We start from the raw sequence: 14920 nt of genomic DNA, 5'->3' as shown, positions 1-14920 counted from the left end.
AAGGTGGACTTCCATGGGTGTCTTGTTTCCAGACTGCTTCGGCTGGTTTCACTAGGTGCCGGCTGAGCTAGGGCCAAAAACCTACACCCACCCAAAAAAAGCAGGACATGTTTAGTGTGTTTTACATGCACTGACAGTTTAAACGTCTTGTTGTCATTTTCACTGGAGCAAGGCTGGCTGTCCCATTGGCTAACATATGGTTACACTAGCCCAACCACAAAGTACTAAGTTCCATTTAGGGCAATCAAATATAGTTTTTCAAGGTATCAAATAAATGTTTTACCTTAAACCTGACATAGTGAGAATTAAGGTAATGTTGAGGGGACTTTAGAAAGTCACCCGTTTCTTGTCTCAAGTCTTTAGTAGCCATTTCTGAGTAACTATAGCAATTGTCACCTGAGACCACCTGCTGTCTTCCTGCTCTTTGAGGCAAGGATAACAAAGGGCATGTTATTGAGAGGAGGCGTGACCTCCTGAAAGCATGGCCAGAGATGGCCCAACTTCAAAATGGCAGCCGTCCCTGATTGACAAATGTGAGTCACATTGTAGCCTGCCCTTAATTTAATTGCGGGTTTATATAGCGCTAGGATCGACTCCCGGAGGAGTATCTCCACGCTTCGACCGCTAGGGAACCCGTCCTGGCTCACCCTGAGAGATGGTCCCATATGGGTATCTCTAAGGTGCGACCAAGCATCCCCGGCGGTCTGGGGGGGCCGTTGTGAAGATGAGGCAAGCTAATGCCCAGAGTTGCCGAGTGTGGTCCCTGACTGGAGTAGGCACCGAGGCGAGAATTATCGAGCCCGCTGACCCTGGTCCTCGACCCTGCCGCGTCGGGAATCGAAGCCTGGTCCTGGGCCGTCCTCTGCTTACTGGTCTGCCGCCTCCAACCAGTGAGCCACACCACTCCCTTTCCTTTGACAAGGTAGATAGATTGGCTTTCATACCCGGAGAGAGAAAAACAGTTTTAGAACTATTTTTCCAGGTGGAGTATGACAATAAAACTGGACACACCGCAGGGGTGCAGCAATAGCTCAGACCCAGGGAAGACGGGTTCTGATATTTTGGATTTGGGCAGAGATACACATTGTGCGATTGTTTCATGCCAATCCACAAGGAAGTGATGTAACAATAGTTAGGGCTGCCCTTAGGAATTTTGGCCCCATTGGTTAGGGAGTTCTCCCAATTCACAAACTTGAGGTAGGTGTAAAGGTGACACCCATGGATCCTTTCCTCTGAGCACTTCTGGACCTAAAAAGGACAGAAGAATGGCTGCTCCTGCTGTACCTGTCTACCTCAGAAAAGAATGCTGCATCTGCTGAACCAAAGACATAACTTCAGAGAGAAAGGTTTCTTCTCCTGCTGTTGACTTTGTAGAGAGATCTCTAGGGCTGAATCTTTTTTCACGTATGCCAATGACCAGAAAATGGATTCCAAGGGCTCATTGACTAGCCTCCTCTTAAAGTTCTAGCACCTACAACGCTTAAGAAGTCCTGCTCAACAGAGCCCAGCTGACCTGTGCCAACAGGAATTGCCCTTGACCCCACTGGTGCGCTCTTGGTGATAGAGTGTTAATCCCCCAAGGTGCTAAAAGTTCCAGGACCCATGGCTGGTGCTATAATTGACTCTACCTCCTGTAGGAATTGCAACGCTTGTGTCTAGAGCTCAAGGATAATGTTTTTTTTAAAAGAACTAGATGTTCATATGCTACTGCCACTCAGCACACTATCATTGTCCAAGCCCCGGGACACAGACTTCAGATTGCTACCACTGCAGAGTGCTGCAGGTTTGTCGATAGCCTTCAGTTCGAGCCAAGACCAAAGGTTTGTACCAGACCACTGGACTTCACTCATTCACCCACTTCAAACTGCACACTGAAGTTGCAGACGACTCAGTCAACTAATCCATAGACAAGGAAAAGAACCAGAAAAGTTTCTAATTGTGAGAGTCAGCATGAACTTTGACAGTGTCTTATAAACAGTTTTAAAAAATCATAACTCCGGCTCCCTTCAATTGAGGTTCATCTTTTTGATGTCTGTTTAAAGATAAAAATATATACTAGTTTCATGAATTTGGAGTGGGATGTTATTGTGCTGTGTCTCTTACTTATTACCATTTAAGTGCTGATAACTGTTTACTCTGATGTCCTTTCAATTAAGGCTGACTGCTCAGTGTCGCAGCTACTCAGGACAGAGCTACAGTTTAAATTAAAGTAACCTAACTGAACCTGATACAGCATAGTGAATTTATTAAGTGGTAAGGTTTCTCAAACACCACAACTAATAATCGACTTTCTTACAACACTCATTTTACACTCTTTTTATAGTCGGTACACAATGAAAAAGCATTGTAAGGTTTTTGGGTAACCTACAAAGCCTATATATCGCTGAGTCCATAAGTGTCTGATGGATATAACGGTAAATTGCTTTTTGAAAATAGGGCATTGTGACAAGAAGTTACCGAATGGAATGCAGTCGCAAATACCTGTTTTTTCCCACTCATTTTCATTATTCTTTTATTTCAACATTTAGTTTCTTTGAGAAAATCTTCCAGGATCTACACAAATGACCCCTCGCTGAATTGAAGATTTGGTCTACTTAAGAAAAATATATTGGGCCTTTGTATGACTACAGCGGTCCATAGGCCCACCGTACTTATGGGCACTATCCACCTGCTTATTCTGAATAAGGCAGTCAGACTGCCACAGAACCACTGCTACTGCCAGGGATCTGTGATCCTTAGCAGTCTTGCAGCGGTGTGAGTCTGGTAATATGCTGGCCCAAGCATATTACTAGTTTCCTCCAAAGTTTTCATGGCAACTTTGTCTTAAGTTAGGATTTTGCCTCAAGGTAGGATGTTGTCCTGAATTAGGATTTTGTCCTAAATTAGGATTTTGTTCTAAATTAGGATTTTTGTCTTAAATTAGGATTTCGTCTTAAATGAAATTTAGGACCAACGTAAATTAAGTTTAAGTTCAATTTAAAACAAAATCCTAATTTAAGACAAAATCTTAACTTAGAACAAAAAATCCTAACCTAAGACAACATCCTAATTTAGGACAGCATCCTAATGTAAGACAAAATCCTAATTTAGGACAAAATCCTAACTGAAGACAAAATCCTAATTTAGGACAATGTCCTAATTTAGGACAAAATCCTAATTTAAGACAAAATCTTAACGTAGGACAAAATCCTAATTTAAGACAAAATACTAATTTAGGACAAAATCGTAATTTAGGACAAAAGCCTAATTAAGGACAAATTCCCAATTTAAGACAAAATCCTAATTTATGACAAAATCCTAACTTAAGATAAAATCCTAACTTAAAACAAAATCTTAACTTAGGACTACTAAATGCCTTCTGTGAATACCAAAAGTATTAAGTTTGGGATTTTTTCTTAAGGTATATCTGTGAATAGGGCCCTGAGTTTACATTTTCTCGAGATCCCCCAGTTTGTATTTCCCAATTTACAATATTACTTTTTTGCCGTTTGATTTATTTTGTATTCGTATCTAACAGCAGGATACAGCATCCATTCATTCATTCATGCTTTTATTTTAGTACCTTTCCATATTAATCTGCCAGTATCGCTCCTTCGAGACAGGCACCCAGTAGATATTTCCAAGGTAATATGAGGGGTCAATTGCACCAAATGTCAGCATACTTCCACTTTCTCCATAGCTGTGAAGATAAATTAGAGAACATTTCTCAATAAGACAATCAACTGATGACATTTCTAGTGTTACCTTTCATGTAGACATGGTGCTTTCATGTACCTCACATGTGCACATCCACACCACCACGCGAAGAACGGAAAATCATCACAACTGTACGTCTGGTCCCACTTTTCCTTCAAAGAGACCTAATCAACACTCAAAACTTGGGGCATGATTCATCTTAGAAATATCAATCCTGTAAGCACATCAGCATCATCTTTGATAAACACAACTCATATATCAGCTACTTATGCAACGCATAGGAGACATCTCACTATGCTCCACAAATCTGCCATTGCTACCAGCCCCCTCTGCTACTAAACCATGTTTTATACCGTGCTGCGCATCACCTCAAGGATACTTCAGAGTGCTCCAGAATTGTGGAATACCAGGAGACTTATTATCTAAAAGGCATGGCCTCCATCAGGTATTTCTCACACAATGCCAATAGTCCTGCGGCATGGTCTAAGCCTCTTCTAAATAGATGTCAGCAGCTTCATCAAGCTCTGAAAACAAGACCAGGCTCAGTGAGAGCCAGGGCTTTGGACCATCAACTCAGATGGACCTGCCTCCCAATTTCTAAGTCTAGCCTAAAGGCAGCTTTAACTGTTTTGCCAGCCTCATGTTTTCTAAACACATATGATACAAAATATGCCTACATATAAAGGGGTTCCCAATCAATACTCTTTCACCATTATTCTGTTGTCATATCACTCACAGTTTACTCCCTCCCAACCAAGCAGAGGCTATAGATCAAAAGACCAGCCCTCTTCAGCAGGGGGATGTTTTTACTTTAAGTGACTGTGTTTGCCCTTGCACTTCAACAGATACACCTAAAATTAGTTCCTAAAAATAGACTTTTATTATAAATATGAATGTTCATTCCTCACTATAAACCAGCTACGGTGTATTTTAGGCCTGGGCGGAATTTGCATAGTCGCGTTACGCAAGTTCCGCGAAGATGGACAAAATCAATGTGAGCACGCGGCATTGTTCTGCCCATTCGCGATGCGTTTTTCCTGTTTGGGGACACTGTTTGCGTGTTCGGGGGGGGAACTATCTTGCGAACTTGCCCATGTGGTCGCCAATTGGTGCAGCCATCTTGTTTCACTTGTCCCACCCATTTGCGATGCGTGTTTACTGTTCGCAAACACCTATGTCCGATGGTGCATCAAAATGCTGTGTTCACTATCGCAAAAATCTCATGGCGCACGTGAATGGATAGGAAAACTCGTCGCCTATGAGTCGTTTCCTCAGGTGCGAACATGCATTTTGAAAGCGCGAACAAGGAAAAAATCTGCTACGCTGTGGATCGTGGAATTTTAAGCAATTCCGCGTTCTCTACAGAATGCTGAATTGACAAAATTCCACAAATTCCATGAGCGGAGCCGAGTTTACCACCCAGGCCTAGTATATTTATTTATCCTACATAAAACAAGCACAAGTCAGTAGAGTAGCCAGAGTGCATATGCAGATTTTTGGTTGAAACCACCCCCACCACAGACTTGTGATTGGCATTTAAAACCAGTTCTATCTGTCTTGAGAGAACCCTCCAGTAACTACTTGTGGACATGCAGCTCCCAAACTGGAATGTTGTACAGCACTGTCAGTGTGCCGAAAAAACTCCTCTCAAATAAGACACAGAGCTTACATCCACCAAAGCATAAACCACCGATGCTCAGTAGCCATTGCACATTAACTGTATCTCACGATTTTACAAGTTTTGGTTAACGTAGTGGGCTGCTGAGTTACATGCACAGTGCATGAGCTGCAGGAGGTATAATAGTTTGTAGGTGTTGCGAAAACTATAAATTACAGGAATACAGATAAGGTTGCACATTTAATTGGTACAGTGCAGTGGGATAGAGTGGAATGAGATAGATTAGAGTGTCATAAAGAGGAGTGGAGTAAAGTTGAGTGGCATAGTTTACAGTGGAATACATTGTTATATAGTGCAGTTGCATGTAGTATAGTACAGTAGCCTGGCATGCACTAAAGTGGATTGGCATATTGTAGAGTTGAGTGAAGTGTTATAATTTAGAGTGGTGTCCTGTATAGTACAGTGGAGTGGGGTGTCGTTGAGTGTTTTAAAGTAATGTAAAGTGGAGTAGGATGTTGTACACTAGGGTGTAGGGGCATAGAGTGGTAGGTTTTACAATGTAGTGTAAGGGCATAGAGTGGAGGACAGTGTTGTATACTGGCACACCATGTAGTGGAGTGTTGTACAGTGGATTTGCTTTGAGTGGAATACAGTGGGTTACAGTGGAACAGTGTGGAGTGGAGTGTGTACTGTGCCATGCACTAAGAGGAGTAAAGGCCAGTGGAATGGGATAGCATAGAGTGGAGTAGCATGTTTTATAGTAGAGTAGCGTGGAGTGGAGTGGAATAGTATACAGTGGAGTAAGGTGTTGTAGAGTGGAGTGCCCTGTGGTACAGTAGAGTATAGTAGTGTGTCGGTAATGATCATAGAGTGATGTAGATTAGAGTGTCATGGAGGGGATGAAAGTGTTGTACAGTGGAGTAATGCTGAGTAGAGTGCGGTACAGTATGGTAGAGTGAAGTGAGATAGACTGCAGCACAGTTGAGTGGCATAGAGTAGAGTACAGTGGAGTGCCATAGAGTGCAGTAGCAGAGTACAGTGTTGTAGTGTCTCAGATTGAAGTATATGAAATGGGGTGGGGATGCATACAGGGAGATGCTTAGAGTGTACTAGACTGGAGAAATGTGTCATTAAAGTGCTCTTCATCATAGTAGAGTGCTGTACACTCGTATTGGCAGGAGTACATTGTTGTACAGTGTAGTACTATATTGTGGAGTATAGTGTGGTATATTGGAGGTATGTAGACTGTTGTTCAGTCGTCGATTATTGTGCTGTTGAGTGAAGCACAGGGGACTGGCGTGGAGCGTAGTTGGGTGGAGTGGAGTTGCGGAGAATGGATTAGCGTACAGTGGAGTGGCGTAGAGTGAAATAGAATACTGTTTGCTGTCGTACAGTGGCATAGTGGAATAACATAGAGTGTGGTGTAGTATTGTGACCAGACAGCCTCGATCAGTCACCCTATCCCTTGCAAGTACCACACTGATCTGCAGAGTCAACAGCCCTAACAGCAGAGGACACTCCTCACACTCCACTTTACAAGTTCACAAATGCAAGTTACTTTTAGGAAAGATAAATGTTTGGTCTAAGTTGACCTTTTTGGATACCGAAAAGTGGTAAATTTAGGCTTTTGGTCTCAGTTTACCTTTGTGAATCTGGAAAAATAGTAAAGTTGCACAAAAGTGTAGATTTACCTTTGTGAATACTCAAGATGTGTAGTTGGCATTCTGCAAAGATGGGTGTGCCAGATGACTTTTTGAGGTGTTTTCTTTAGTTAACGTGTTCAATTGGATAGTTGCATACAAATTGCAACCATTTGTAAAAAAGTCAGACATAAGGGCCCAATCTTGGCCTGAAGTATAAATTTACGCCTGAAGTCAAAGTTTACCCTTCTGAATCAGACCAGGGTATTCTACGGAGAGTCGATTACAGTGTTTCACAAAAACACCCTGCTAATGTTACAGTGTGACTGAAATAACAGTCGGGTGCATCACAGGAGGTCGCCAACCTCCTGCCTCATGAATAAAAATGAGGAAAGAGGAATTTTATAAACCCCTGTAAATGCCTGAGAACACAGTAGTGGAGGCCTGAGTAGAACAGCAGACCTCCCATCCTTGTATTTGCATTCATTCCAAGTGAACAAATTTGTTGTACTTATAGAAACATTGACTCATTTTAGGAAGCAAAGTTTCACTTGGAACAAATGACATCAGCAATCATGCAGAGGTCCCCTACACCATTTTCAAGTTACATTGAGGCCACTTGTCATGATTTGAAGTGGATGCGGGCCAAGAGGAACAACTTCCCCACAGTTTCCATACTGAGTCGGGTGCCTTGAACTGATTGATAATTTGTGAACACAATTGCTCTTCCAAATGAATACATTACATTTTGGCTACCGAAAGAGGGGGCGGGGGGAATCCCTTTTCAAGCACCCTCCTCTTTACAATTCAGACCAAGGGGCCGATTCTGATCTCGTTCGGAAGGGCTCCTAGAGGCATCCGTCAGTAGCGAGTCAGAGTCGTACTCCTGATTTCCGTGCGACTCGTACAGCTGGATGAGCGTGCAAGTATGATGTGCTTCAAGCCTCGCACCACGACCGACTCATACCCGTAAGCGATACCTGCACAGCGACTTAAATCTTTCTGACGCATACAGTGCAATGCGTACGGTTTCCGGCCGGCCAAGTACGATACACGTTGCGGGCAGCCGATGCGAATCAGAGTCTCCGGCTTAAAAAAGCTCCAGGAAGCAGTCTTCGGGGGTCTGCGCCTGACCCACCTTCACCCGGGGCCCCGATGACTTGGACAGTCGGGGGACCCAGGGGTTCCACTCACCCATGCATTTACTTTGCGAGGGCACCAACGCAAACATGTAACAGGGGGCTCCCTTTTCCAAGACATACATTTTTCACGATGGAAGCCTATGTGTGTGACATACAACAGGCTCCTATTGACTTTAATGGGGCTCCAAGCGACCGAGTCCGTCAGCTCTGCAGTGCTTCATACTCTGTGGCTCGGCGCCCTGGATCATGAGTCGTTCGGAAAGCTCTACGGGACTTAGTCGGCCATAGGGCTTTCCAAGCGAGATCAGAATTGGCCCCTTAGTTGTAAAAGTTACATTTACGTTGGAAATACTTTAATGACATACCATTTTTATTTCAGACATAAAGACAAGGCTTTTGATATAAAAAAAACAGTGTTTCTGCTAATATCAGGGTTAGTGATCTTAAACAATCAATCAATAAATCAGTAGTGGGTCACTTGATGTTATACAGTTATATTTCTATCAATCCTAATATTGCAGACAGACATATAGCCAATTCTCTGATGGCCCTTACTATGGTCTGACCACATCTAAGTCAGGTGGAGAGACCACTATGTTGGTGGAGAGGAAACTCCATCGTCATTGCAATGGAGTTCCCTCCGTGCCAGCATATAAATTAGGCCTTTAGTCTCTGGAAATTATGTCAAAAGTCTTCAGCGGGATATGACAGCAAGGGTATGAAGTCATAATTTTGATGTTTAAATAGCAATATACTAGAATATCAATGTTTAAATATGGATGTGGCCCAATATCTGCCTGCAAGAATATTGTCGAACAGAATACCGACATGTAGATAAGAAATATTGTTTTACCTAATGTCAAAGTTAGTAATATCGTTGGTAGAAATATTGTTGTTAATAATAAAACAATTTATTTCAATGTTCTGTATTTTAGTATATGTGTTAAAAGTATGTTATTTGTATAAGTATAGCTTATTTTTGTATTGTATGTTTTACATTTTTAGAAATAATGAATTGCATGATAGTTAATTTTTGCATATTTTAGTACCGTAGCAGGTAGTGGGCTTAAAGGGGGGTAGGGTGGAAAGTGATTTAATTATAATATATTTATTAATAATTTTTAGAAGTTAGTAATTTTATAAAAATGTAATAGTGTGTTTTAGTTCTGTACCAGGTTGTGGGTTTCTAGGGGAATAGGGCGGGAAGTAATTTAATTATAATTAATTCATTATTCATTTTAATTAATTCATATTTTTGCATTTAATACTTTATCTTGTTAATTGTGTTAATACATTTGTCATTACCTAGTTACTAAATGTTTTTAAATTATTAATTGTTACACATAATAATTGTGCCATTTTTGTAGGAGTGGGGTGTGGGTGTATAGGGGAATAGGGTGGAAAGTAATGTCATTACATTTAAGTACTTAATATTTTAATTAATTAATAGTTATGTATTTAATAATGTGTTTTGTTGATTGTGTTATTTCATTTGTTATCAATTAGTTATCATTGGTTATTAGTGATTAATTATTAATTTGTAATTATGTTAATTGTAGTTTTTTTTTGTCTAAGCGGGTTGTGGGTTCATAGGGGAGTAGGGTGTGAAGTAATTTAATTTTAATGAATTAGTTCATAATTAGTATTAATTCATATTTCTGTATTTAATAATTTATTGTTAATTGTGTTAAATAATTTATTAATAAATAATTAGCATGTGGTTATTAATTATTAATAGTTAATTGGAAAATATGTCAATTGTGTCATTTTTTAGGAGTGGATTCTTGATTCATAAGGGAGTAATGTGGGAAGAAATTACAATTTACTATATTTAGTTATTGGTATTTCAAAGTCTTCAATAGTGTGAATTAATTTATTACTGATTGTTTTTAATTTGGTTGTTCATTCTTATTAGTAGATTAATTAATTTTGAAGCAATTATGTTAATTGTGTAACGTTTAACTATATTAGTGGTGTCATTTATAGGATGATTTGGAGGGACGTAAATTATTTTTTATTATTTAGGTGTATGTTAATTGAAGTTTATTATTTTACTGAAGTGGGAATAGTAAATTATTCCATTCTGCTATCCAACACTATCCCTACTGTTGTAATTGTTGGAGTGGGAATAGTAATTTTATCCCCTACACTATCCAACACGTTCTCCACTGTTGCACTCCTTAGAGTGGAAATAGTACATGAATACCCTCTCCTAACCAACACTTTCACTACTTTTGCACTTGCTTTAGTGGGAATAGTACATTTTTCCCCTCTACTATCCAACACTTTCTCTGCTGTTGCACTCCGGGAGTTGGAAAAGTAATTTTATCCCCTTGGCTATCCAACACTTTCTCTACTCTTGCACTCCCTGGAGTGGGAATAGTAATGTTATCCCCTCTGCTCTCTAACCTTTTCCCTACTGTATAACTTGCTGGAGTGGAAATAGAAATTATTCTCCTTCGCTATCCAACACTTTTGAATAGTTGCATGTGCTGGAGGTGGATTAGTAATTTTAGCCCCTTGGCTATCCAACACTTTCTCTACTGTTGCAGTTGTTGGAGTGACAATAGTAATTTTATCCCCTATGCTATCCAACACTTTCCCTACTGTTGCACTCTGTAGGGTGGGAATAGTAAATTATTCCCTTCTGCTATCTAACACTTTCCCTACTGTTGCACTTGCTGGAGTGGGAATAGTAAGGTATCACCCTCAGCTATCCAACACTTTCATTACTGTTGCACTTGTTGGAGTGGGAATAGTAAAATATGTGTCTCCGCAATCCAACACATTCCCTACTGTTGCACTATTTGAAGTGGGAATAATAGTGTTATCATCTCCACTATCCAACATATTCCCTACTCTTGCACTCCCTGGAGTGGGAATAGTAATTTTATCCCCTCCACTATGTAACACTTCCCTACTGTTGCACTTACTGGGGTGGGAATGGCAGACATATAACTGTTTTTTATTGTCGATCACTGGCAGGCAAACCCCGGTGGAGGGAATAGTAAAAAAGACAAGATGCTTCCCTCGCCAGGGGAGATGACGCCCAATAAAGGGTCATTTTTCTATTTTCAAACAGAAAATCCTACTTTGAAATGTTCTTTTTGAAAAGAAAACAGTTTGGTGCAAGGCTCCATCATGATAACCGAGCCCCACATCAAACTGTAAAATGCATGGACAGGAATTGCCTTGACAGCGGTTCCTGGCAGTGATTTCTAAATTTGAAGGATGGCATCTACCTCTGGGCAATGGTGTTATTGACTCAATGGCCTGGTGTAAAAATGGGCCATCCACCAAACTATGAAATAGGCCCTCAGTTACTTTTTTGGAGTTCAGATTCTTCCCATCTGGCAATGTTCAGCATGTAGCCCAAGAGTGCTTAAAAAGGCTGGATACTTTCTCCGCTACAACCCCCTTAATTATATTTCCTGTTGCGGAGTAGAGGCAACCTAATCTTTGATCTAGCAACCAGGCGCCTTCATCAGATCATGTTGGCAAGTTTATCCAGATCCTCTGGAGAGCATTAGTTCCAAAAGGTTACAGGATTTGTTAGTAGTGGTATACTTTGACACCAGCCAAGGGTCCAGGACCTTGGGAAAGCAATTGAGGTTCATGATTCAAGCAGCAGGGTCACTGACAGCTCCAGGTGGTACTGGTCAGCTAGAAATTTGCAAATGATGCTTCTTGTAGCTTGTTGGGTCCCTGTAGCAGAAACATAAGGTCAGCAATATGAACCTTGGAGTCTGGCCTTGGGTACAAGACTGAGAGCAGGTCCAGTCTTCTTGGTTCTGCTCAGGTCAGAGACTGCAGGTAAAGTCCTCTTTTGTTTTTCCTCAGTCCAAGAATGTGTTCTGTGGAGGGTACAGGAGAGGCCCCATTTATTCTACATACCAGCCAGCCTGTGGGTTGGGGAAACTCCTTTCCTTCCCCTATCCAATGGCGAAAAGATTTGCTAGGCTTGCCCTACCCAGCTTTGCAACACGTCCTGTGTGCCTCACTCTTCACAAAACTAATATCACAGAAACGTTCCTCCCCTGTGCAGAGCTCTTTTGCCCACCTCAGAGGTATGGGCAGGGAAATGAGCAACCCCTACCCTGTGGTCAGTCTAAGCCAGTTCTGAGAGCATCTTTTTACCCATTGGGACTTGTGCTCAACTGGCTAGTGGGACAGAGGAAGATAACAGGCTCAAATGGTAACTATTTCTCTCTGTGACAGAGCAGGCCTCTTTGAAGGTAATTAAGTACCTGCCCAGATGGTCAGCCAGAGAAACAGACACCTCCACACACCCGAGGCTTTTTTCTCTGCTCTGGGACCATGTTCATCCTTCATCAAACAGCTGTTCAGCCCAAGGGTGATAGCTGGAAGACCAAGCAAATGGGTGTCTAGAGACTTTAAGCAGGTAAATGCTAACTTTCTAAAGTTTTTAAATATTTATTATAAATCAGACTTAGCCTATGAATTGGGATTGTAATAAAGAATTGTAAAAGCCCAAACATGAACCTTGTTGCCCTTTCCGAGGCAGAGATAACATTACTACATGTAATATTGTATCCACATACTTTCCAATGGAACAGCCAACCCTGCCACAGTGAAAATAACCTTTAGGGCTCTTTCGCTGTAAGGACATGTTTAACATTCCTATTTTCAAATACCATGCACCATGCCTTATGGGAAGTAATATTCATAAAGATTGTGTAGACCTTTCAAAATGGGTTATTTTGGGAGGTTGAATTTTCAGGCAGTTAAAACCTGGACGGCCAGCCTATTTGTGAGAGGTCGGTAGTCATGTTTATATTTTCACTGGAGTGAACGGCACAATAGGTGCTGCAGTCCACCAGTGACATTTAACTTACAGGCTCCTATTGCACCCTGGTTTTATATACTAAGGACTTACAGGTAGTTAAACATACTAATCATGGGATGCCCATTTCTTCATGTTTAGGGGGAGTGGAACACAACACTTTACCTCAGGTTAGCAGGGGCAAAGTGCACAGAGTTCTAAGGCAAAGAAAAACAGGGAGGGCAAACATCTAAGGAGATACTGTGCAAATGATGCTAGTTTCCAAGAGCCGTGATACTAGAGTTCATCATTTACTGTTTTAACAAAGATCTTGCTGATGAACACTAGGTGAGTGATGGGATAGTAGACGTGGGTCATCGGGTCCAGTTTAGGGTTCTTTTAGGAGTCTTGAGAGCATCTGCAACGATGCCCGGAGTGAGGGAAGCATTGACAATGGAGACCAAAGGTGAGGCAGCATCTCCAGAGACAGCTTTGATGAAGGATGAGGGTACCATATAATTTTCATAAGAAGTTGCTCCGAGGGGTTGAGTATATCAGTGTGAAGTGCAACATATGGGCTTTGAAGGTTGACAGTGCGAGGGACAGATGCACGAGTTGAATCAGGCTTGGTGTCATGGATGTGCTGTTGGATATTTTGTACTTTACACTGGAGGATAGGTTGATGGCATTGCACTTTTCTATGGAGTGGTGAATAGGTGGGTCCAGCAGGGGGTTTATCAATGCTTGATTGTCTTTAAAAGAGTTCTGCTTCTGTTGGTGGCTTCAGTGATGGTGGTGGCATAATACCATGCTTTGGCTGATGCGATGAGCCATCTGCGTGTGCACGGAGGGACTTTAGTACCATGAGGTCATTAGAAATGATGCCTTTCCTCCATTTTCTTTTTTGTCTGCAGATAGATCATTTATTGCCAGCAAGGTGTTTATAGTATCACGGAGCTGAAGGCTCTGACTTGCACGTGTGGGTTTTTAATTGGGGCCTGGTTGTTCAGAGTTTTACAAAAAAGTGTTGAAGTTGTTTAGACGGGTGGTGGCCCCAGACACAGAAGAGTGAGAGATGAATTAAAATATTAACTTGTCTATGGATATGTCTTTGAAGAATCAGAAAGTTTGGTCTTATCTTTTGTATTGACCTATGTTTGTTGGTAGGATGTTGACAATAGAAATAGGCATGGCAAAGTGCTCGGTCCAACTCAGGGATAAGGGAAGTTTGCATTGGATTATTGGTGATATTGAGAAGATGAAGTTGAGGATATGGTGTTTGAGTCTGTTGGTTGTGTAAAATGCTGCACTACATTTAGTACGTCAATCAGGCTGAAGAGGGTGCCTCTTGTTTGCTTTGAACTTGTGTTGTCTGGGAGGTGATACCAGCATGTTGGATGGGTGAGGTGGTGAATTGATGTGAGAATTTATCCATGAAGGCCTTGTTCTGCTTGGGAGGCCTGTAGGTGAGATGGAAGGTGGAGTTTTCAGCTGAAGAGAGTGGGACATGACATAGCAGCAGCTCCATATATTTGTGCGTCACTTACGAGCTTAGGGTGAAGAACTAGGATTAACAAGCATGAGTTGGAGTGTGTGTTCTGCAGTTTGAGGGTGTGTCATAGTTAGTGAGATGTGTATGAGGTAGTTTCATTGTGTTGCTGTTTAAGTATTTGGGTGGTTTTGGTATACGTTTGATTGTGCGACTTGGCAATGAGGGCTGCAGGATAAGACACATGATTGTACCTTACCTTATATATTCCATAAAAACAGGGATTCTGACCCAAGCTCATATGTAGCCCTATCAGGCAATGCCCTTGTCTGTGTCTTGCATTTTCTGGGAATGCCTGGGGAATGGGGTGCTCTGAAAATCTGAGGTAGGGTGAAGGCAAGAAGAGAGAGAGTAGGTAGTTTATTCAAACATATATATTTGTGGAATGTGACTTGTTGATCAGGCCTAACAACACAATGTAATAATGCAAGCTCATAAAACCAAAACCCAAATTCAAAATGGTGAGGAACTGTGATGACTCTGTAGCAGTTT

The 14920-nt window shown here is 41.5% G+C and overlaps 1 protein-coding gene across 1 annotated transcript in view; it reads right to left on the bottom strand.

The window, feature by feature from the left end:
• The window catches only part of LOC147662676 (pepsin A-like), a 41317-nt gene that overhangs the window by 7868 nt on the left and 18529 nt on the right, over positions 1 to 14920 (bottom strand). Inside the window, exon 6 of the mRNA XM_086950990.1 lies at positions 3563 to 3679. Coding sequence (XP_086807116.1) covers positions 3563 to 3679 — 117 coding nt within the window. The remainder of the gene's footprint in view (positions 1 to 3562; positions 3680 to 14920) is intronic.

This window comes from Lissotriton vulgaris, unplaced genomic scaffold (genome assembly GCF_964263255.1).
Source record: "Lissotriton vulgaris unplaced genomic scaffold, aLisVul1.2 SCAFFOLD_275, whole genome shotgun sequence".
Lineage (NCBI taxonomy): Eukaryota > Metazoa > Chordata > Amphibia > Caudata > Salamandridae > Lissotriton > Lissotriton vulgaris.
This window is presented reverse-complemented; position numbering and strand designations above follow the sequence as displayed.